This window comes from Protopterus annectens, chromosome 5.part1 (genome assembly GCF_019279795.1).
Source record: "Protopterus annectens isolate FY-2018-M chromosome 5.part1, PAN1.0, whole genome shotgun sequence".
In the NCBI taxonomy this organism is placed as follows: domain Eukaryota; kingdom Metazoa; phylum Chordata; order Ceratodontiformes; family Protopteridae; genus Protopterus; species Protopterus annectens.
In genome coordinates, this window is record NC_056736.1 from 339717778 (window position 1) to 339741162 (window position 23385).

The window sequence follows — 23385 nt, forward strand, 5'->3', positions numbered from 1 at the left end:
TACCTACAATCAATCCCTTAATCTACCCATAGTATCGTACAGAGTATCTTGCCTAATATGTTCTCTCAAATCAGTCACACTTCAGTAAATCCTGGCCTCTGTAAGGAAACAATAATTTGTGGACCTTAAAAGATATCCTCCCTTATTTTTGGCTGTCAGTCCTGCAGCAGTCCATAAGCTACAAAAGACCACCTAACCTAAGTCTGCGATTCTCCTGGCCACTGTAAGGAAACAATAATTTGTGGACCTTAAAAGATATCCTCCCTTATTTTTGGCCGTTGGTCCTGCAGCAGTCCATAAGTATGCTCTTAACAACCTTGCCTTCTTCAGTGAGCTCTTATCTTTCCACCTTGTATATAAACCAATCTATTTCTTTCACTATGACTGTAACTACTTCCCCATGTACATAGATTCAATAATTCTCTTACTTCTCAGTGTTATACACTTTTTCATAACCAATTTACATCTTTACAAAGGCACATTTATACCCAATATACTAATCAAGAATATCTATCTCTTTCCTTTGGTAATAATACTGTATTTTACCTTATTAAACTCAGTAGTCACAATCTGTATATTTTTAGTTCTGTATAACTCAATTTGATGAAGAAATTCTTCAAGTTTACGTACTGTATATATTGCATGAACTTTTGTTTGTCTTGATTTATTTAGTTTAAAGTGGAGCTTTTCTCCCCAGGCCTCTACTGAAAATGGACATGTATCCAGTTAGACTAGCCCGGCCAACAAATGTAAAATAAATAAATAAATAAATAAATAAATAAAGCTACAAAAGACCACCTAACCCAAGTCCGCGGTTCTCCTGGCCACTGTAAGGAAACAATAATTTGTAGACCTTAAAAGATATCCTTCCTTATTTTTGGTCGTCGGTCCTGCAGCAGTCCATAAGCTACAAAAGACCACCAAAGTATGTGCTCTAGCGAGTGACTTATATTTTAGATATTCCTAGCTATATTTGTCGTACATATCTATTTGTTTGATAGTGCCTGTGTTTATTAGTTTAACCTGTGTAAACAAACTGAACTTACCAGTCGCTTCTTAAAAACGACACCAGCAGCCCTAACCTTCCTATTTTTATCTTTTTTCCTCTTCTCACTCCTCACACTTTACTCTCTGGTCTTTTTCCCTCCCTTACCTTACCCTTTCCTGGGATTCTTTCTTTTCTATCTAGACTCTCTCACACAGCCATTGCTTGCCTTTCCTTCCTGTTGTTCTGCTAAATGAAATACCCCTGCCTCCCTCCAAAGCCACACTGTTACATTTCTTCTACTCCACTGCACGAGTATTTTCTCTTCGCATTTCTCTACCACTGCAGCCTAAGATTTGTGCTTCTCCCAAGGGATTCCCTGCTTAGTTTTACTTTCTGCTAATTTTACCTTTGCTTGTCAGTATCCCTCTATCTTCAGCCCCCAGCTAGTTCTAACATCTCTTTTACTGATTACTTTTTGACTTTACTTGATCCGGGTGTAAGCCACACTCCGTTCACCCTTGCTACACTCGGGCTCTCTTTGCTCCCCTACTCTACCCTACCCCCATTCCTACCTACCCCACTACAATTTCCTTTATTCCATTCACTCCCTCCCCTTCCTTCCTGACCATCCACTCACAAACAACTTCCTGTCTAGCTCTGATCACATTTAAATTCCCTCCCCTTCCTTTCTCCTGAAACCTTCATCATCTCTTACACTACATCACTTCCTACTCTGAACTACTTCTTTAAAATGAAATCTATTCCATTATCCCATTTCATCATAAAAATGCAACACCTTATTATTACCATCCCCCTCCTTTTCTTTCTCTATACCCAAACCTCTTAGCAATTTCACCTCCCCTACCCACCACTACACTCTCCAACCTCCTATATCACTGAAGCTCATTCAACATCTTCTTTCAACAACATTTCTCCAGCCCTATTTAACCTCCCCAACACATCTGCACAAAATACCTAAGTTGCACACACTCCCTCCTAACTATAAATCCAAACCCAAACTCTATAAACTACCTTCACATTTCCCTATACTCACCCTACTCATTAATAACATACTCTTATTAAGAGATATGCACCTCAACCATGGCCCCATCTCTTCCCCTCCCAGCCACCCACACCACCTACCCTCCAACCCCCCTCTCTCCCCTAAAAATCTTCAGCCTCCCCAGCCCACTACAACTAACACATCCACTTACAAATACCTAGCCATATACTGCCTAAATATTAAATGCCTAATCAACAAAATCACTGACTTGCATGCCTGGATAAGCATTAAAACCCCTCACATCCTCACCTTATCTGAAACCTGGCTTAAGCCACATAACTCAAATAATGAAATTCTCCCACCAGGCTACAATATCTATCACTTAGATAGATTCCCAAAAAAAGGAGGTGGTACTGCCATCCTCCATTCCAACAGCTTCAATCTATCACCACTCCTCACACCAATCCCCAACTTTCAACCAGTTGAACGTATCATACTTAACTGTCACCTCAACCCTCACAAAAAAATAGCTGTTGCCTCCATCTTTATCTCTCCTGGAAACAACTTAAACACTCTTGAAAAGATACTCTCCTGGTTCTCCCATAACATACCCTATGAAATCCTCATCTTAGGAGATGTCAGCTTAGACTGGTCCAAACTCAAAACCAACTCTCCCCAAAACAGCACCAACTTACATGGTTTTCATCAACTCATATCTTCCCCCACCCGACTCCATAAAAATTCATTCTCAAGCTCCATAATAGACTGGATAGTTACCAACTCCCCTCACCTATACCACAACCCCTCTACTCTACCAGATCAACTTAGTGACCACCTCCCCAAATCTGTCCTCAGATACATCACCCAACCCCCCCAAACCTCATCTCTATCAAATTTCAATCTAATGCAATTCAACTCTATTCTGTCTTCCATAGACTGGTCTTTCATTAAAGAGATCCCACTTGTTGACATAGTCAACAAATTCAATAACATCTTTCTGAATACCCTAAACTCCCTTGCTCCTTTTAGAAAGATTAGAATAAAATCCAATCATGACCCCTGGCTTTCCAAAGAAACTAAGTCCCTCATGGTCAAAAGAGATAAAGCCTGGAAAGCCTGGATCAAAACCAAGGATTTACCCCATTTCACAACTATAAACACCTCAGAAATCTTACTAAGAAACAGGCCTATGCAGACAAAAAGTCCTTTTATAATTCTGGGCAACTCAGTAACAAATCTAACCCTCAAAAATTCTGGACTACTATTAATAAAATTCTGTCTCCAGGCCATCCCTCAAACCCCCTGTCCCTTCCCCAACACACCCCCTCTAGAAACAGCTACCCTACTTAATAAACACTTTATCGATACTATTCAGTCACTCATTCCATCAAACAGTAACACTACTCCTCTGTCTACCCCTCCCAACCTATCTAATAATCTTCCCTTCTCTTTACATCCTGGTTCCACTTCCTACATCTGATCTCTTCTTTATAAACTCAAACCCTGCTCTCCCTCCACAGATAATCTACTTCCTACCCTCCTCAAACTAGCTGCAGACACCATAGCCTATCTAGTGTCCATACTAATTAATAGATCTATACAGGAATCCACTGTCCCTACCCCTTGGAAATCTTTCTTCACTATTCCACTGCACAAAGGTGGTATCTCTACTGACCCTTCTAACTACCGCCCCATAGCTATCCTATAGCTATCTCTCAAAAATTCTCGAAAAATGTGTCCACTCTCAACCATACCTCTCAACCTCTTAGAGTAAGAAATCTGGACAAAGTCATAAAGAAAATGGTACAAATAGGGACAATTTTGAAATATTGCTCTTACAGACTTAGTTGAAAGAATAACAGGTTTTGCATCAGCATGAATTTTCTGAAGGGTAAGAAGAAGATGAAGTCTAAAACTCAAATGTATATCATTATTTTCTAACTTCAGTCTTTAATGATTTGCCACTAATTTGCTAGATAGCCACAATTTTATGAAAGATGGACCAAAAATATAAGGCAAAAATCTGGACATTCTGCGAAAATCTGTACAGTTGAGAGGTATGCTCTCAACTACTTCACCACCTGCTCCAACATAATCTCCTCACCCCCACCCAGCATGGTTTTCATCCCAATCACAGCACAACTACTGCCCTCCTATCCTTTACCCATACCATTGCAGAAGCCATAGACAATAATAAACTCTTATCCTGTCTCTTTCTTGAACTTTCCAAGGCCTTCAATACAGTTCCCCATCCCCTATTGCTATCAAAACCTGCACAACTCACTCTATCTACTTCCTCCCTTGCGTGGTTCTCCAGCTACATATCTTGCTGGCAGCAATCAGTAAAATGGCTCTCTTCCTCCTCTCCGTTCAGACCTGTCCCAACTGGAAGTCCCCAAGGCTCCATCTTGGGACCCCTACTCTTCAACATCTTTACCAATGACCTCCACACATCTTGTAAACTATCAACCCTCATCCAATATGCTGATGATTCTACCCTCATCTCTGTCTCTGACAACATCTCTGAACTTCATACTCTTACCCAACAGACCTTCCTATCTACTGAACAGTGGCTAACCAGTAACCTACTCATCCTCAACCCCAAAAAGCCCAAACTTTTACTACTTCTTCCCCATTCCCTCTCTCACCACAAATCCACCTTTACTATCACTTCCTCAGATAACACTACTATCAAACCTAAAGCTCACACTAAACTCCTACGGGTCATCATCAATGACGAACTGAAATTCAATGTGCGCTTCCTACAAAGTATAAAAAAGACTCACCAGAAACTAGGTCTTCTATATCGTAACAAAAAATGTTTAACTTCCAATGCTAGACTCTCCCTTGCCCAAGTTTTTCTCCTCCCCTCCCTTATTTATGCTGCCCCAGTTTTCACTCATATTCAAACTATGACCCTAAACAAACTCCAACAAACCTACCATAAGACAGCTACATTTGTCACAAACTCTCCATATAATGCACACCACTGCCTACCCTAAATTCTCTCCACTGGCTTGAATTCCCCCACTTACTGCTGCTATCTCAACTTCAAATACCTACACTCCTTTCTCCACAAACCTTCATCCTGCCCTGCTCTCTCTTCTCTCATCTCAGTCTATTCTCCTTCTCGTACTCTTCGTACCTCAAATCAACTACTATTACAAACCTACCAACCCAAAAAAACAATAGGCAAACACCTTTACAAATACTCCATTGCCCAAGCCTGGAACAAACTTCACAGGGACATATGTTCCATTATTCACCCATCCCACTTTAAAGAAAAACTAAAGACTCACCTACTTAACTCCAAAATTTGTCCTTGCCAAGCCCCAACCTAATAAACTCTCCTCACCCCCTCTTTTATCTACCTCCCATACAACTAATGCATCCCAATCACAGTGATTTTTCAAATCTCTGATACTTGCTCTATCAAATTAAACTGTTATTGTATATATGTAATTACACTGATACTCTGTAAAATACAACAGGTACACTGTTTTTTTTGGCATTCCTCACATTGTGCTTAACTTGTCTATGTTTAACAGTTTATTATATCTATTTTTCACATGTATTAATTTTTTTAAGTAACTACATTTCTTTTTGTAAAATATGTGTTTAATAAGAGCTTTGAAGTAATTGTCTACTTTTATGTAAACTGCTATGCTTAATGGAGCTTTTCTCCTCCGGTCTCCACTGAAAATGGGTGACAAACCCAGCTGGACCAACCCGGTTAACAAATGAAAATAAATAAATAAATAAATGGCTAAAACAGATTCAGCCACATAGTTAACCTATACCTGTGGTTTACACAGGCTTGTGATATCTCATCACTATACCAATGCAGTACATAATTAACTTCTTTCTTCATACAGGCACATTTCCTGAATTATGGAAAACGTCAGCTATAACTTCCCTACCTAAAAATAAATAAAAAATAAAATATCAGATACTTTCAGGTCAATCTCAGTCCTGTCTATACCATGAAAATTTTTAAGAAAACAAATTTTCAGATTAACCTCACCAATATCTCAACCAAGATAACTTTTCTATGTAAACAGCAGCACAGGTTCCAAAAAGACCATAGACAAACGCTGCCTTATAATATCTACATGGAATACAACAACCTAATGTGTAATTTTCATTGATGTAGCAAAAACCTTTGATAGTCTCTCACACTATTTACTCAAAAATAATGGCTCAATATCTACAAAACTGACTTGTCTGGGTGACTTATCTATTAGTCATCACTTCATTTTTGAATGGAAGACAAAAATTAAGAAAAAAAATGTTGGTTCACTAACAAAAAAACACAAAGATACTGGAACGGAAGTGTGATGTATTACCTTTTATTGCATCAACAAAGGTTTTGTAATTACTAAAATGTATGAGCTGGCATGAGCCCTTTGTCAATGGTTATTAAGTTATTGATGTTACATACAGTGCGTAAATATCCATTTGTGCTTATAAAGGGAAGTACATAATTTATTTTCAATTGTCTACAAAACAAGAAGAAACGTAAAAAATGTTAGTGTAGAAAAAAGTGTGCAAGATGTTCCATGTGACTACACATCAGAGACAGATACAGTGCCTCCACATTTTCTTTCAGCTAATTAACCACCACAAGTATACAGTGTCCAACACACTTTACACAATTAGTAAAAATAAGCACTGCCTATATAGCTATAAAGACTGTCAATTGATACTGACAAATGAACCTAATATCAAATTGTATAGCACAATTTGAGGGGATATCAAACTAGAATGACCACATTTCAAGAGGTGTTTTACTGTAATGTTTGTGAGTGCGTTTGTGTGTGGGTTAACTTTGAAGCAAAACACTAAAATCCTTTTTATTATATTGGTATGTTTATGCTCCAATCCACCTCAGTGAAAATGTCCTAACATAACTTTTCCTACTCTGTTTAGGTACCAACCAGTGTCCTAAAGGCACTCAATGCAGGCCATTTACAGAAGTGTTTCCTACGCCATCAGATATGTGTGAAAAGATATGGAGCAATTCTTACAAATACACAACTTATAAACGGAAAAGCAACAAATGTATGCAACTTTGGTTTGATAAAGGTCAGAATCCCAATCCTCCAGTTACGAAGCACTATGCTATCCAAATGGGTCTTATTGATGGTGCCTCATCAGTTCAACTGATGATTTCAGCCATCCTGGGCATACCACTTTTGGTCCTTCTGTTGAATCTGGAGACTTTTTAACCAAACTTGGAAGAAAATAATGTCACCGTCATCAGTAAAGGAGCATGTACTGTGAAACTGCCTCATACACTGTGCCAAGTCAAGTACTATTCAGTTACCCACTATGCAACTGCCTTGTTGCCATTGGCTCAGCTCAATGGTGTACAAAGTGAATTGTTTTCCAATATAATCAATTGGAATTGTTTTGTGACCTTACAAACTGAAATTTCTAGCAAACTGAATGTGAAAACAACTGTGAAGTGAAAAATAAACATGTATACCATGCTTACTTCAAGAAATTTCAATCTGAAGAATAAAACAAAAAATTAAATATTGCTCTGATTTTATAAAATCTGCTCCACAGAAGTCTGGTGAATGCTGGTGTTGGGTCTTAAGTGTTTGGCTGAGCAGCCTATCCATAACTAACTACAATGAAACTAAATGCATTCTTAGGTTTATAGGTTCTTGCTAAGCTGGTGGGAGACTAACAGTGTATGTGCTATTAAGTAGCATTTCTCTACCTATCACAGATGCAAATTTGTGATCACCCATCAAATCACCCAGACTGGTTTTAAATGCTGCCTGATATCTAAACACAGTTAATTTCAGAAATAGAATATATGTCAGGTTATGTACTTGCCATGCCAGGTGGTGCTGTTTATATGGTAGTGTAGGATTTGGTTTCCAGACTGTTACTTGCTTTACCTCTGGTTCAATTTAGGACGAGTTCAAAGAGTGCTGAGTCATTCTTTGCATGGGAAGACTAAGCAGAGATCACTCCCCCCAGTCTCTCAGAATAGTTAGGGCTACTGAACCCTTTCTTTTTTTTTACAAGGAACTGTTGAGGTCTGTCAAGCTGATGTAGCTATTTAGACAGAGAAATGCCAAAGGGAGTATTATATTTAATGACTGGCTTAATAAGAAAGGAGTAAAGCAGGACTACAACTTCTTTGGAACTTGAGAAGATAACATGAAAAATAGATTGTACAAGGTAGAATGATTCTATCCATTACAGATGTGGTTATCAATGTTAGTCTGTTATCAACAGGTGCAGGCTGTCTTTGGAAAAGTGTGTAAGAGGGAGGTCAGTTGACCAATTTTATGCCATACAGACACACACACTGGTCTCGCTAGAAAGACATCAGTTTGCTAGCCAATTATTAAACCCATTATTCTATAACTTGAATTTAGGCATCACTCTTGGTTAAGGTAGAATGCAGGTCAACAGTGCCTTCTTCAGAGAAAAAAGTGTAGAACTCAACAATGTCTCTCTGCACCTCCCCCAAAGTGAAATATCTAAGATTTTTCACTTCCATATGGACATCTACATGGTCAAACTCATTGCTGAGGCAGTTCAGGGACTGAGGACCCTTAATTACATACCTGATCCTAGCACCAGTCTGATGGTGTATGTATAGTAAGCAGCAGTGATGCTAAGTTTACAAAATAAATCAACTCTGCATTTTAACACACCAAAAATTATTTTAGTCCAGCTCTTCCTGGAGAATTTGAGTGTCATAATGTGATATGACAATAGCCATCAGTTTTTAGCCTGCATGTCCACCCCGTGGTCGAGTGACGCATAAAGGCATGCAGGTAGGTGCGTGCATGAATGGGTGTGCCTTCTTTGAAGCTTGGGCATGGGGCTGGCAACTTGACACCGTTAAAATTCACTGCCAATCATTAGCAGACCTGAGTACCGCTGTGGCAACCCCTAACCGGGAAAAGCCGAAAGACATTACTTTTACTTTTTAGCAAACTTGTTTAGCCATGCTCACATAATATCATGTCATCAATTTCATGTGAGATAAGTGTGTAAGGTCCAGAAAGATAGTGTGGACTGTCTGCCCTGTATCCATGGCCTCAGTAGCCATTGTATAGAAATCAATCTAAATGAGCAGGCATGAACTGCCTTTTACAAAGCTGAACTGCTGTGCATCCATGGATAAAAGATCACTTACATCATTGCGTATTACTTCAGGTATAATATGTTCTATAGTCTTCCAAATGGTACTAGTGAGACTATTATGCCTGTAATTCCCAGGGTTAGTAGAGGGACTATCTTTACGTGAGGGTACACACCACCTGTTCTTCATACCTCAGAGATGTAATCACTGGAGGGACTTATGCTGAAGAGCTGATGGAGGGGCTTTGCAAGATGGGACTAAGTGCTTCTCAGCAGACATTCATGGATATTGTTAGGATCCATGGAACTAGTATTTTTAATTCTGGAATGTGCCAAAATGATGTATTTCAAAGTAGTTTTGGAAGGGGAGGTGTATAGGGGAATGGGATGAACAGATAACAGGCTGTTGCTTGAGTCAGAATAGAAGGTACCATTAACAGTAAGTTTGGTACAGAATTGCTGGTTATTTTACTTGCATTTTACCAATTTGCTGACCAGATAAATCCACTGGACAAATTGTACCTTTCAAGAATGACCTGGACGTACTATCTGGTTTAAGTGAGAGTCACTCATAGGTAAAAGAATGTGGGAGAAATCAAACCCTGAACCCTGGTCAGAGTAAACTGCTCAGTAAGAGTTCAGAAGTTTGGTCTTCTGTGCTAACTGCTTCCCAATATAGCTGAAGAAGGCCTTATGGTCGTCTTTTGAATTTGTTGAAACCCTAAGTTCACAGACTGACTTCCATTTCCTAATGGTAAGTTTAAGTGACTTACTTTCCAGTTTTAAATCCCTTTTATAATGATGAAGTGGACATCTTTTAGAGATGGCTGGGATTTTTTTTCATTTTTCTTATACATTTTGCTGATGTGCAGTTCTGCCATAAGGGTTTACTTTTAAACTTACCATTATTCTTATGATGGATTTGAACAAATGTCCACGAGGGAGTAAAATTCAAACAGTAGGGAGCAGCCTGCCGCGGGTACAAGGATTAATGGAGAACTATACCATTTGTAATGATCAGTAAGATCAAATAGTAAATAATTGGCTTTGGAGTAATCCTGAGTGTAGAGGAATTATTAGGAGACTACAAAGCAGATTTTTAAGGGAGAAGGTCATAACAAGATGGTCAGATTTGGATAGGGAGGAGGTAACAAGCAGGGTGCTGCAATAGGGGGAAATGTTTGTGATGACAAGATTAAAAACATTAACACCTCTGGTGGGTAGGAGGAACAATCTGGTCAGTGCACTGGTGTTTACACAGTCCAGAAATCCCTGTGCATATTTTTTAATGGTAATATATGTTTGCCAGTTTATGTGCAGATAGCTGAAATCACCCATGAGAAAGGTATTTGGTTCAATGGTTAACTTTCTAACTGGTTAAGGTAAACTACATGCTCTGAATGGGTTACATATGGAGTTCTATAATTTGCTGATAACAGTGATAATTCATTTTATTGACTGCAATCAGGACTTAAACCAGTTCCAGATTTGTATCATAGGTTCATACCAGGCTAACTGCTCTTGTGGGCCATTTTAAGCTTAGTAAGGTTTCCCTTTCAAAGGTAAGAATCAAACCCCATACCTTGCATCTGTAAGGTATACACTTTAACAATTATACCAATCCCCAAACCAATCATGGTATCTGAGGAGAGGAAACGGGGTTATGAATAATTAAGTGTATTTGAATATGTGATAGGTGTTGTACCCTGAGAAATGTATACACTGCAACCAAGTTTCTGTAATTACACAACTTCTGATGTCTTTGAGGGTAAGGAAGGCTTCGAACTGAGAGATTTTGTTGTACAGGCCACTGCCATTCAAAAGTGCTACCTTGATATTATCCAGACTGGAATTTGCTATGTTGGGATGTCCATCTGGTGAACTTAATCTAAAACAAGGCACAGTGGGGGTAGAGTTATAGACAATATGCAAAAACTGAGGTGAAAGGTGCAGGATGTCTTTGGAAAAGTGTGTAAGGGGGAGGTCAGTTGACCAATTTTATGCCATACAAACACACGCACCGGTCTCGCTAGAAAAACATCAGTTTGCTAGTCACTTATTAAACCCATTATTCTATAACTGAATTTAGGCATCACTCTTGGTTAAGGTAGAATGCAGGTCAATGCCAGGACAGTGCCTTCTTCAGAGAAAAAAGTGTAGAGCTCAACAATGTCTCTCTGCACCTCCCCCAAAGTGAAATGTCTAAGATTTTACACTTCCATATGGACATCTACAAGGTCAAACTCATTGCTGAGGCAGTTCAGGGACTGAGAACCCTTAATGGCATACCTGATCCTAGCACCAGACAGGTAGCTCTCACCTTTTCCTTTCACACCTTACTAAGTGTTGTGTCTGTATGTCTTAAAATGTTGTCACCGATGACTAAGGCATTTCCGAGATGTGTTTAAGGTTTATGGGATCTTAAGGGTAAATGCTTGCAAAACTAGTAACATCCCATAACAGGAGGTGTTACTGTGTTAGTATTTTGGCTACAAGGCTGGAGTAAGCCAGTGGGATGTCTAGGAGGCCTAGGAGGTTTAGACAAGGATTATTTTACTACCTCAGCATGTATAGTGCTGATGCTATGCTTCTGTGATAATGTAGTATTGTTGTGGTGTTATATACTGACAGCTCCCTATTAGTTCATCCAAAATTCAGTTCAGTGAACAGCATTTTCGGTGCACTTACATCAAACATACTATTCATCAAACTGTTCATACTGAGATCGCAGTACAGTGAAGATCGGAAAATTTGCCCTTTCCTCATTGTAATGCGATCTCGGAGTTGGTAAGAGCGGAATTTGATGAACGGCATTTCCGATGAAATGCCGTTCGCTGAAGTGAGTTTTTGCTGATTTAATATAGACCCTTGCTGACCATAGTAAGAACTGGCAGATTAGCCTCTGATTTACATACAAATGTGCATCTTTTGCAGATGAAACTGGCTATGTAAGATGAAGTGGGTTATCAGTAAACAAGAAGCAGTTTCCTGATGCCTTAGAAAATCAAGTGCTAACAGACTGGCTAAGAATGAAACTAAAACACGCCATAATGGGAGGTAAGCTTTTCCAGGTCAGTTAACAAATTACAGATCTAAAAAAAAAAAAAAAAACAGTGCTGGAACACAGGAAAAATACATGACAAGCAAACACAGAAACCATATGATGGCTAGCCATATACAACTTCAAGGAGATACACGTAAAAGTTCTTATCACCCATTACAAAGGGCACATCTCCCAACAAATGTAAGAAGTCTGATATGAACCTATGTTTCCAGCTGGAAATCAGATTCAATAGACAAAATAAGGAGTTACCCTTGCAAATGGTGCCATAGACCACTTGGTCAACCCAAATGGAATTTGAAAATGTGGCAGTGTTTTCAATTTAAGACTATGCTCTTTCCTGTATGTGTTAGTTTATTAGGTGATTTGCCTTTCTACTCTGGTCTTCACTGAACAACCTTTTGCAGTAATATTCACTAAGAGAGTTGCCTTTGACACTACCTAGTAATGCTGTATCTGTGTATTAATGATACTTATTAGAATACTTGTGTTCTATGATATGTTTATTTTGCCACTTTTTTCCATATTAATCACATGAAAAAATATTTCACAATTCCAAAAGGTGTAGATTGCATTTATATGCAGTTACAGAAATCAGTTTTCCTGACTGTCAGTAAACTTTGGGCCCTAATTAAACTGACCAAAACCAGATATGAGGTAAAAATATCTGGTCAAGTGGATAACTATAACGTATTCTTTATCTGTGTCAGAAATCTTAGAAACAATGCCCAGCACTGTGCAGAACTAATAGTAAAAGATATCACATACCAAGAACACTACTTCTATGGCTCTGGTTAACACACTGAGCTGCCTGCTGGTCAGCCTGAAACCTGACTTGTCAGGCCACCTACAGAGGTTATTCAATATCAGCCTCCAAATAGGCTTAGTACTGGATGAATGAAGGACAGCAACAGTCAACCCCTTTCAAAAGAGCGGGTGTCAATGGACCCAGGTAATTATAGACCCATAAACCTGACAAGCTTCATCTGCAAGGATATGAAAAGATCATTATGGAATAAATAAATAAGTGTATAGATAGCCTACAAACTCTTGACCCAATACAGTTCAGATTTGTCAAGGGCAGACCCCGCTTACTTAAATTGGTAACTTTGAGAAGGTTACTGAAGCAATGGATAAGGGCAAAACAGTACACACCACCTATCTAGACCTCACAAAGGCATTCAACACCATCCCACACTCACTCTTGTAGATAAACTCTCCTGACTAAATGTAAATCCCAGTGTAACTCACTGGATAGCAAACTACATCACAAACAAAACCCAGGAAATTAAGGTGGGTGGTTCTACCTCCTCCAAAAGACCTGAAGTTAATAATGTACCCCAGGGTTCAGGTCTTGGTCCACTCCTCTTTGGAATTTACTCCTCAGAGGTCAAAATAAATGTCAAGGGTTTATGGCTGACCAAGTCTGCAGATGACTGTAAACTGTGCCATCATAAACTCCTCAGAGGACACCAAAATCCTGCAAGAGGGCCTTTCCTAATCAAATAGCTGATGCCAAAACCATGGACTAAAACTAAATGCCAAAAAATATATTCCGGTGTTCTTTTGCAAGCATGACTTCCCTTGCAACTATCACATTGATAACACACTCCTGAAAGCTGACTCTCTAGTCAGGGATCAGGAAACCTATGTTGACAACAAACTGCCCTGTGATCATCATGTATCCACTATTGTAAGGAAGTCCTTTTTCATTGCACAGTTTATATTTAAAGGTTATGGCGTCCAGGTCCTGAGATGTAATAATTCCACTATACTCAACTCTCATCAGGCTGATCAATGAATATAATACCCCATTCAGTATGTACATGTCCAAACACTTGTCACAATTGGAGTGACTACAATGCTATTTCACTAAAAAAATCAAGAACCTAAATCACAAAAAAATATGTTGAGACTCTCAAACCCTTGTCTCTGTTCTCAGTAACATACATGCTACTAATAGGTGACCTCAGCCTCATGTATAGAGCCTCAACAGACTACCCACTCAAACCTATTACTCATTCACAAGTTGAATGGTAGTGTAAGCACCTATTTAAGGGATCTCAATCTCCTTTGCAACATAAATAGAACATGTTTGAGGGATATATATGTAACATGGAGAATACCTCTTCTGTGGAACTGTCTTCCACTCTGCATAAAGCATAAAGCAAAGTACTTCTCTTACTCTTTTTAGACGTATTTTGGATGAATGGATGGGAAATCACAAATTCACTGCTGGTTTAACATTCCTTTCCCTCACAGATAGGGGCAACAAGTAAATGTCCTAACATATCCTTGATCTGCCTACCTCTGGGTTATTTGTAAGCTAAATATAAGGGATAAAAACGTCAATGGCTAGGCTTCTTTAAGATCCTCACAGATCAAGTTGGTAAGTATCTACGAACAAATCCCTACTATGGCATATTATCATCTAGATTTATGATGGTTAAACTCACAGCTGTATGAACTTCCAGGTACTCTTTTAAATTCATTTCAAAATTCAGGCTGACAGTTCTTCCTCCTGCCAGTAACAAGACAGCATATTTTACCTACACATACAAATATTAAAGTCTATGAAGCATCATGACTGCATTTTTAAGTTCTGTTCTTAACAGTTAGGATCATTGCATCTGAATTTGTTACATTCTGTTGGACAGTCTGTTCTGTATGATGTTCAAACCCATCAGTTTGCACTTCACGGGTTATCTGTAATAATGCAGATAGCAGTTCTGTTTGTTCTGCTGACATGATACATTACTGGTATATATACATTCATGGTTATGCTCTTTTAGTGACAGGAAAAGAGAGGTTATGAGAACATATTACATAGGCAAATAGGCTGTTATTTAAGATCCATGCCATAGTTCTTCACTTGATCTACTGTTTCACTTTTCCACTTTTTGTAAACTAGTTCAAACTGAAATAAATGTATTAGAATGCCTGATAACTGATGCATTTGGCTTATTAATCCTCATACAGTTTCCACAATATGTCTTCCATCGATACTGTGGTCACAACACTGCTATTGTTTCCGTCATTTATTTGGTAGTTAGGTGGATATCTTCCACAACCTCTGGAAAATTACAGTGGTGAGAATTTCATATGTTATGTTCTTTTCCTTTTTACAGCACAAGCAAAACTGGTTTTACTTTTAAGGTAATGCAATTCAGCTGACAGCTAGTAGTTCCAGTCAAAACATTGGGGGGGGGGGGGATATTTACAGGAAAGTGTAAAATACAGTTTTGCTAATCTTACCAGGATTTACCTGACAGGAGTTTCCCTATGTTTTTTTTTTCAGATATCACTCACAACAATTAAAGCCAGAACTCCAGTTCTTCTTAAGTGCCAGACAGCAAGTATGGCAAGCAGAAAGCTCATAAAACTTAAGCTTACAATCATCTGTGCATCTTTCCTGTTGCATTCTCACCATTCAGATGGGTAATCAAGATTCAACCCTCCACTTTACTTCCAGATTTCTTTTATCCTTCACCGAAATCGATTTATTATTTTTCTAGTACTTCAATATAAAAGCCTTCTCTACTAACAAATCTCAGGCATGGCAAATTCCCATGCTGTGCACCTGGACACTAACACTTCAAACATCTTCTCTATCCTTTTTAATACACCTTAACTTTTCTAACTCCCATTCTTTCATATTAAGTTAATTGAACTGCTTCTGATCTACATTACTGTCATTTTTTCCCATTTGGTCTTCTCCTGGCCATAGAGCTTTTTTCCCCTCTTGGCTGATCTATTGGACCCACTTTTTCTTCCAGATGTGTGCCACAGTGCTCATTCATTCTGTGGAGTAAGGATTAAGCAAACTGGGAATGGCACTGTCATCCCTGAGGAGATTCTTAATGGGGTTGGTACTTAAAAGCCCTACCCCCCCCCAAGTATGATTATTGGCATCTATGAGGATGGAATGCACCTACATGCCTCTGTATGTGATTTGATCACACGGTCCTACTCACCCCTTTAAGGGCATGCACTTCCGTGTGATCTCAGGACTACAGTAGGGATTCTACCATTAGGAATGTGCCCTGGAAACATGCCACCATTGCTCCTCTGAAAACAGGAAAGCAGGCTGAGCTTTACCATTCTTCTTAGCCTAAGCACCAGCTTCAGCAGGTACATGAACCTCTAATAAAATCAGGTGACCTAGGTCATACAGCTTTATTCATGTACACAAGAGCTTACTTATATTACTGCCATGTAACTGTATTTCTTCACTTGTTTTAATTTATTTATTTGTTAATTTGGTAAGTACATAGGTCCAAGGACCCTTTCAGGTACAACCTGGGCCAAAAAGCATACAAAATACGTTTGAAACAAGGAAATAAATTTGAGCAGAAAAATGTAAATAAAAATGGTGTACATATTCAAATGCAAAAAGAATTTAAACAAGGTTTGGTTATTGCATTAAATTTCAGAGAAGAGCAACAGTATTACGTTTATTTTAATATAATTCTATTCATAGAATAAAATGGTATTACAATAATACTGAGCTGCGAAGCAAGAAATAAACAGTCTGCAGTGATATCAGAGGATGTTGGCAAAATGTGAACAGATTTGGAAGAATTAGTGTTTTGGTTAAGACAGCTGGGGAAGCAAAGAAGTTAGAGAAAAAGGGGAAAGTGTAGGAAGTAGGTTAAAAGGGTAAACAAGACAGGGAAGAAAGTAGACAGAATTTAATTTGAAAGTATGTTTACAGTAAGTGCAAACAATGTGAGTAGAATATTGGATTTGTAAAGGTTGTGCCTAGTACATGGAAGTTAAGTAGGATACTTAATTATGACCTCTTGTTATTGAAGCAGTGACACTCTAAGCTGTCAGTAATGTGTTGCCTAAGGGATTTACAAAAGCTGAGTAATGTGTAAGAATGTATGAAATGAGGAATTTTATTCAGTTTGCAGCTGCTAATTTTGTAAAAGATATATCTGCAATGGTCAGTGTGAAAGGTGGCCAGATTAGAATATGGTCATCTCTGTTCCTGAGAGTTTAAGTATTCTTCAACTGTAGGAGTGGATGAATAGTAGTGGTACTTTAAAAATGTGTATGTAAGAGTTTAATGTAGAAATGCAGCTCTTACTTCAATGGGAAGTTAGTTAAATTTGTTGATAGTAAAGCAGTGCTGATCATTTGGAGGGCTCAGGTGAATGGACCTGTGAATTTTGTTTTCTGTCTTTTTTTTTTAAACAAAAAATATTTTTATTGAATTATCAGTTATGCCATAGACAATCATATACATTTATATAAAAGAAAACAAACCATACTGTCATATTTTCAGATGCAAACATTATACATCACATATAATCTTCTATACAGTCATTTTCAATCCAACATTACTTAGCTCATTCAATTCATGCCTTTCTTAAATCTCATTTCTCCTCCATAACTTTATTATGCATGTATTGCTCCCACAATTTCCATTTTGTATGTAATTTGATCCTACCCTTTCCTAAAGATCCCACTTCCAGTTCTTTTATCTCTGTTAATATATTCACTACTTCTAATATGGTTGACTTAGATTTTCATTTTCTCTTAATTGCTTTTTAGGCTGCCACCAGAATTAAACTCAGTAAGGCATTACAATGCCTAGGCAATTCAGATCCTGTATCACATTTCAAAATAACATCATTTCCTTAGTTACACCAATTTGTTCTCCCAGTATTTCTGCCAGAGTAGTCTGCAGGGAACTGTTAAAGTTCCCCCCCAAATATACCCAATGACCTCTTTCTTTCCCATCACACCTCCAATGTTAATCTACCTGAGAAAACATTCTTTGGAGTCTGATTGGGGTATACAAATACATGTGCAAACACTTCCAAGCAAAAATCCTAAATCTTCCAAACTTTATTGCATATTTGGGAGACATACATGCATCCTCCAATTTGTTTGTGAGTGAATTGCTTATCCAACCCTTTCTAACCTCCTCTGATTGATTCCTATAGTTATTATGTAATATTTTATATGCCTACTAATTATCCCTTTTTTACAGCAGCTTCTATTCTAGATGCAATTAAAAACTCTACCAGTGGTGGTCTTTCACCTGGAATCCCCCCATTCCTCTCTCTTTGCCTATACTCTGATATCAATCCTTGATAGCCAGTTTTCTCCAGTAAATTCCAGCCTCCTCGTGCCTATTCTCAGTACCCTTAATTGCAGTCATCACTATCAGCAGAACTTCTTATTTCCATTGCCATGATGGCTTAATTCTTAGAATGCTTTCTGCTACTTCATGAATGCAACATTCTGTATGGCTATTGCTATTCTCATCAAGGATCTGCATCCAAAATGCCAGTCTCTCATTATTTCTTGAGCTTTCCCCCTGTTTCAACGTCATCCCTTTCCACTTTGAATTATAGCTTTCTGCTTGTGCTATGTATAGGAACCTTAATCGTGTAGCTCTGAAATATCGCTTTAAATCAGGAAATACCAAACCACCTTGCTCTTTTGGAAGGATCATCTTATCCTACTTGACTCTTGCTCTCTTCCCCTCACAATAAAATCCGTCAACTCTTTATTTATTGCTATCCACAACTTCTACACTGGTTGAGAAAAATATGCCTGACCTGTGTATAAAACTAAAGGGACAAAACATTTTCACTGCTTATATCTTGCTATTCATAACCATAAAACAGAGCTTCCCGTTTCTCAGTTTTTGTATTATCTTTTGTTTACTCTCATCCCAAATATCCTTAGCTGCCATAATAGAATCCCTTTTAACCCATACTCCTAAATACTTCATGTTATCATGTCTCCATAAATATGGGTATTGCTGAACCAATTCATATGTGGGTACATAGTTTACAACTACTGAGTTTGTTTTATATTCATTAATTTTGTATCCTGAAAAGATTTGAAACTCTCTCAGAATGTTCCACTACACTGAAGGGTCTTTCTGTTTTTATCAGGTACAAAATAATATCATCTGCAAATAAAGCCAACTTTTCTTGATTACCATACTGATTATATCCTTGAATTTCTGAGCCATTGTCTGATCTGATTAATATACAGTGATTAACAAGATATATATGGATTGAAAATCTTCTACACAGAGGAGTTTCTGAATTTCTGAGTCCCTTATTTCCTTTGCCAATGGTTCTAAATATAATGCAAATAATACAGGGAAAATAGGACACCCCTACCTGGTTTCTCTGTTCAAATAGGATTTATCAGATGGGATCCTCCCACTTTAATTTTCACATCTGATCCCTCATATATCCCCTAATTAACATTATTATTATGTCAAAGAATGCAAATACTTCCATTGCCCTACTCATACAAACCCAACTTACTCTGTCAAATGCTTTCTCGGCATCAGGACTCACCAACAACAGTGGCATTTTCTTACATTATTTTTCCTTCTGGATCATTATTGTTCTATTAATATTGTCAAATGTTCATCCACAAAACCACACTGATCCATATCTATCACTTTTGGCAACACATTTGCCATTCTAAACATAAACACTTTACAGTCATGATTTAGAATCAAAATGGGCATATATGAATTTGGATCTAATGGGTCTTTACCATCTTTAGGTATTTACAGCCACAACAGCTTTCTTCAAGGATGTTGGTGCATTTCCTCCTTTCAAAATGCTGGAAATAAAACCTTCCAGATCGTTAAATCTTTCTTTCCTCCTAGCTCCCAAACTTCTACAGAAATGCCATCTATTCCTGGAGACTTCTTTGTACATCGGTTATGCATCACCACTTGTATCTTGTCTCCTCCTACCCTAATTGTTAATAATGGAGCCTCATCCACTTCTAACCTCAGTGTATTTAATTATTCCATAAATATTTCCATATGTACTTTTTCTTGATTTCTACAGTTCTCTGCTTTATACAAATTTTTCATAACATGTCCAAAATATTTCTAATACATCTACAGGATCTTTGGTTATTTTCCTTGTTATAGGCTTCCTAAGTTGACAACAACCTTTTCTATTTTCTGTTGCCTGAGCCATTGCGTTAAAAGCTTTTGTCCTCTGGAGTTATTATCAAAAAAAAAAAAAAAAAAAAAACAGTTGCGTAACTGCAATTTTTCTAAACTCATGCTTACTATTCAGGTACTCCCTTATTTTCTCTTTAGCACTCTGCAGCTGCACATCTTCTTGTTCTCTGAGATTCCCCTTATTCTGCAATACTTTAACCTTTGTCAATCCCTCTAAATAATTGTTACTTCTTAGCCATATATCTTTTTATTTAATTTATACCCTATTTTTAAACTCCACTTTCATTTTATCCCACTCCCTAGCTATATTTTCTGAAGAAATTTCCATCTTTAGTAATAACTCCCAGATAATTTCCACTACCCATCCCTTAAATTCTTCTGTGTTTAACAGATAGGTGGGCAAGTGCCAGTGTCCCATTTTTATTTAATTATTCTGCATTTTTATTTTAGTTATTATTGGTGCACAATCTGAAATAATTAGATGCTTATCAAAACTCTCAATTAATTGCAAATCTTTCTGTGAAATATAATATCTGTGTGGCCTAGCCCAGTTTTGTACCTTGGAGAATAATATATAAATTCTCTTCAAGCTTCTATTACTGAATTCACGTCTTCCATACCAAGCATTTTCATACATTTCTTCAAAAATCTACCCTTTTATATTTTCCCTTCTAGGCCTCTCAGATACATCCTTACTGTTGCAAATCAAATTCCAGTCCCACCTATAAGTAATATTCCCAGCTGAAAGCTGATAATTTCTCCCAGCATTTTCTTAAGCTCCATTGTAGCAGTTTTATGCTGAATATAAATACATGACAGCGTAATCCTCCCTCATTGCCAGTAACCCCTTACTACTACAAATATACCATTATTATATTTTTTCCCTTTTCTATCTCTATCAGAGCTTCTCTAGCAATTCATATAAATGCTCTACTTTTCCTTTGTTCCAGATATTCCGATGAATAACCATCCCAAAATCCTTTCTTTATCAAATTCACATGCTCAGTTCTTTATAAATGTGTCTCCTGTAGCATAGCTATTTGCACTCTGCATTTCTTAATATAGTTCACTATTCTTTCTTTTTTGTATATATCTGTGAGACTGTTCACATTCAAAGTCAATATGGAAAGTGTTGCCATTATAATAAAAATATATTATTCCCACTTGTTATGTATAGCTTTTTTAAATGTCTAGTTTCAGCTTTGGTCTTACATGCATACGCTAATGTTTTGCAGGTTGATGATTTATACAGGTGTTTCTTGTTATATCCATTTGAAACTGTGTCACATCTTACAACCCTTTTTGCTTTAATGAAAATCCTCAAAGAAAAAAAAAAGCAAACACATCCTAAAACATCTCCAGAACCTATTGACTTAATACAATCACACAAAACTACATACATATTCAAATAATGAAGTTTAGCCTTCCATATAGGAACAATTGCCCTAGACTGACAGCTATAATTAAGGTTATCCATGCTAAAACACATGGTACAACCTGTGCTTCTACTTACAAAACGTGCTGCCTGCTTTTGTCTTATCTATATTCCTCTCCCTGATGTAGAAACAAGTTGAATGCTTTCAGAAAACATTATCTTTTAGCCACTGAAGGAAAAAAATCATTCTGTTTTTATTGCCCTCATCATAGGATCATAGGAAGCTACTAGGCTAGTGTCCCTAGGGCCCTTACAAGCCTTATTTCCATGATCAGCACCTATTGCCTCTGTCCAAGAGGGACATAGGTTGAACCCCTGGGGTGAATTTATGGTTACACATCCAATCGTCCAGGTTGCATTTGAAAAGGGCCAATGAGATGCTCTGTAAATCTGTTCCAAAGGAGTGGTAACCTCTGGGAGACAAATCTGTCTCTCAAGCAGGTTCTATTAATGTCACATACCTGGTTAAGATCTTTAGAGTGAGTAACCCGTGTATCATTTGACTTGTGGAGATGCAACATTTCCAATAAAGCAGGGTGAGAGACTGCAATGTATGCAAAGCAGAGATCACATCTGAGTAGTCTGTATGAAACAGGAAAAAGTGACAGTGATTTCAGATGATCTACACAGGACAGATGCTGAAGACATAAAATTTTCTTTGTCAGGAACCTTTGTGGTCTCTCCAATTGCTGCAGGTGATTGGAAAGGAACATACCAAAAGGGGAGGGAATGAATTTACTTCTGAGATGAACAATTTAGAATGCCCTTCTTACCACTGTTGAGACATAGTGATCAAAGTTGAGGTTGCTGTAAACCTGAGTGCCCAGGTCTCTCACCACTGAGTGTGTACTTAAGGTGTTGTTACTGATGTGGTAGTTAGCAGGAACATCACCCTTATGAAAGAGATGATAATACATTTTTTGCATTTAGTTTAAGGCCATAACTTTGCACCAATCATTTATTTGTGTAAGACCCTCTTGTAGGATGCTGACATAATTTGGAGATTCTATGACCCCTCCCAGTTTGCAGTCATCAGCAAACTTTGTCAGCCACAGACCTTTAGTTTTTGCATGTACTTACTGTTGGAAAGCAATTTCTTCCTCTTATTGTAAAGCTTGTTAATGGCAGCTGTCCACCAGGCAGGTTTGACGTTCCTTCGGGAGCTTGTTTGGGTCCTATCAGGTATGGCCAATTCAATGCAGTTGTACAGGTGTTTGTATAAAGCACTGGTGTAGAACTCAACAAAGTTGCCAGTTACATCTGAGGGGGGTGGTGCAGAGAAGCTATTTATACCATCCTGTAAGAGGTTATAATCTGCTTTGAAGAAGTTTTTTAGTTTAGTTGCTGCTTGGGGGGGGGGGGTCAGGTGTGATAGTTACTTCAAATGAGACTGATCTGTGGTCAGATCTCACCAGGGGAAAACCCTCACAGTGGGGGTGCTACAGTGGTCCCCCATATTGGTGAGCACCAGATCCAGAATGTTGGCACCCCTTGTGGGAGTGTCAACCAGCTGGTCCTGGGCACTGGAGTTAATGCAGTCAAGGAACCTTTGGGCAAGTGAGTTTGAGCATGAGTAATTTGCCCAGTCAATGGATGGGTAGTTAAAGTCACACAAAACAATGGTTTTGGATGTATCTTGTTAGACTCAAGTAGATCCAAATAGACAGAGTGGGTGTCTTAATTCATGGAGGGGGCCCTGTATCTGGCAATGACTCAAATAGGTGTCCTACCAACAGTTAATTGCACCTGAAGTATCTCCAGGGAATCATACTGTTTGACCAATCTGGAGGTGTATTTACCTTTAATGAAAATTGATACACCA

General features: G+C 38.1%; 1 protein-coding gene across 3 annotated transcripts in view; it reads left to right on the forward strand.

Moving 5' to 3' along the window:
* The window catches only part of LOC122803415 (folate receptor gamma-like), a 288397-nt gene extending 280864 nt beyond the window's left edge, over positions 1–7533 (forward strand). For all 3 annotated transcript variants that reach the window (XM_044073021.1, XM_044073022.1, XM_044073020.1), the window contains exon 5: positions 6921–7533. In XM_044073021.1, coding sequence (XP_043928956.1) covers positions 6921–7219 — 299 coding nt within the window. In that variant the 3' untranslated portion in view covers positions 7220–7533. The remainder of the gene's footprint in view (positions 1–6920) is intronic.
* Positions 7534–23385: the final 15852 nt, after the last annotated feature.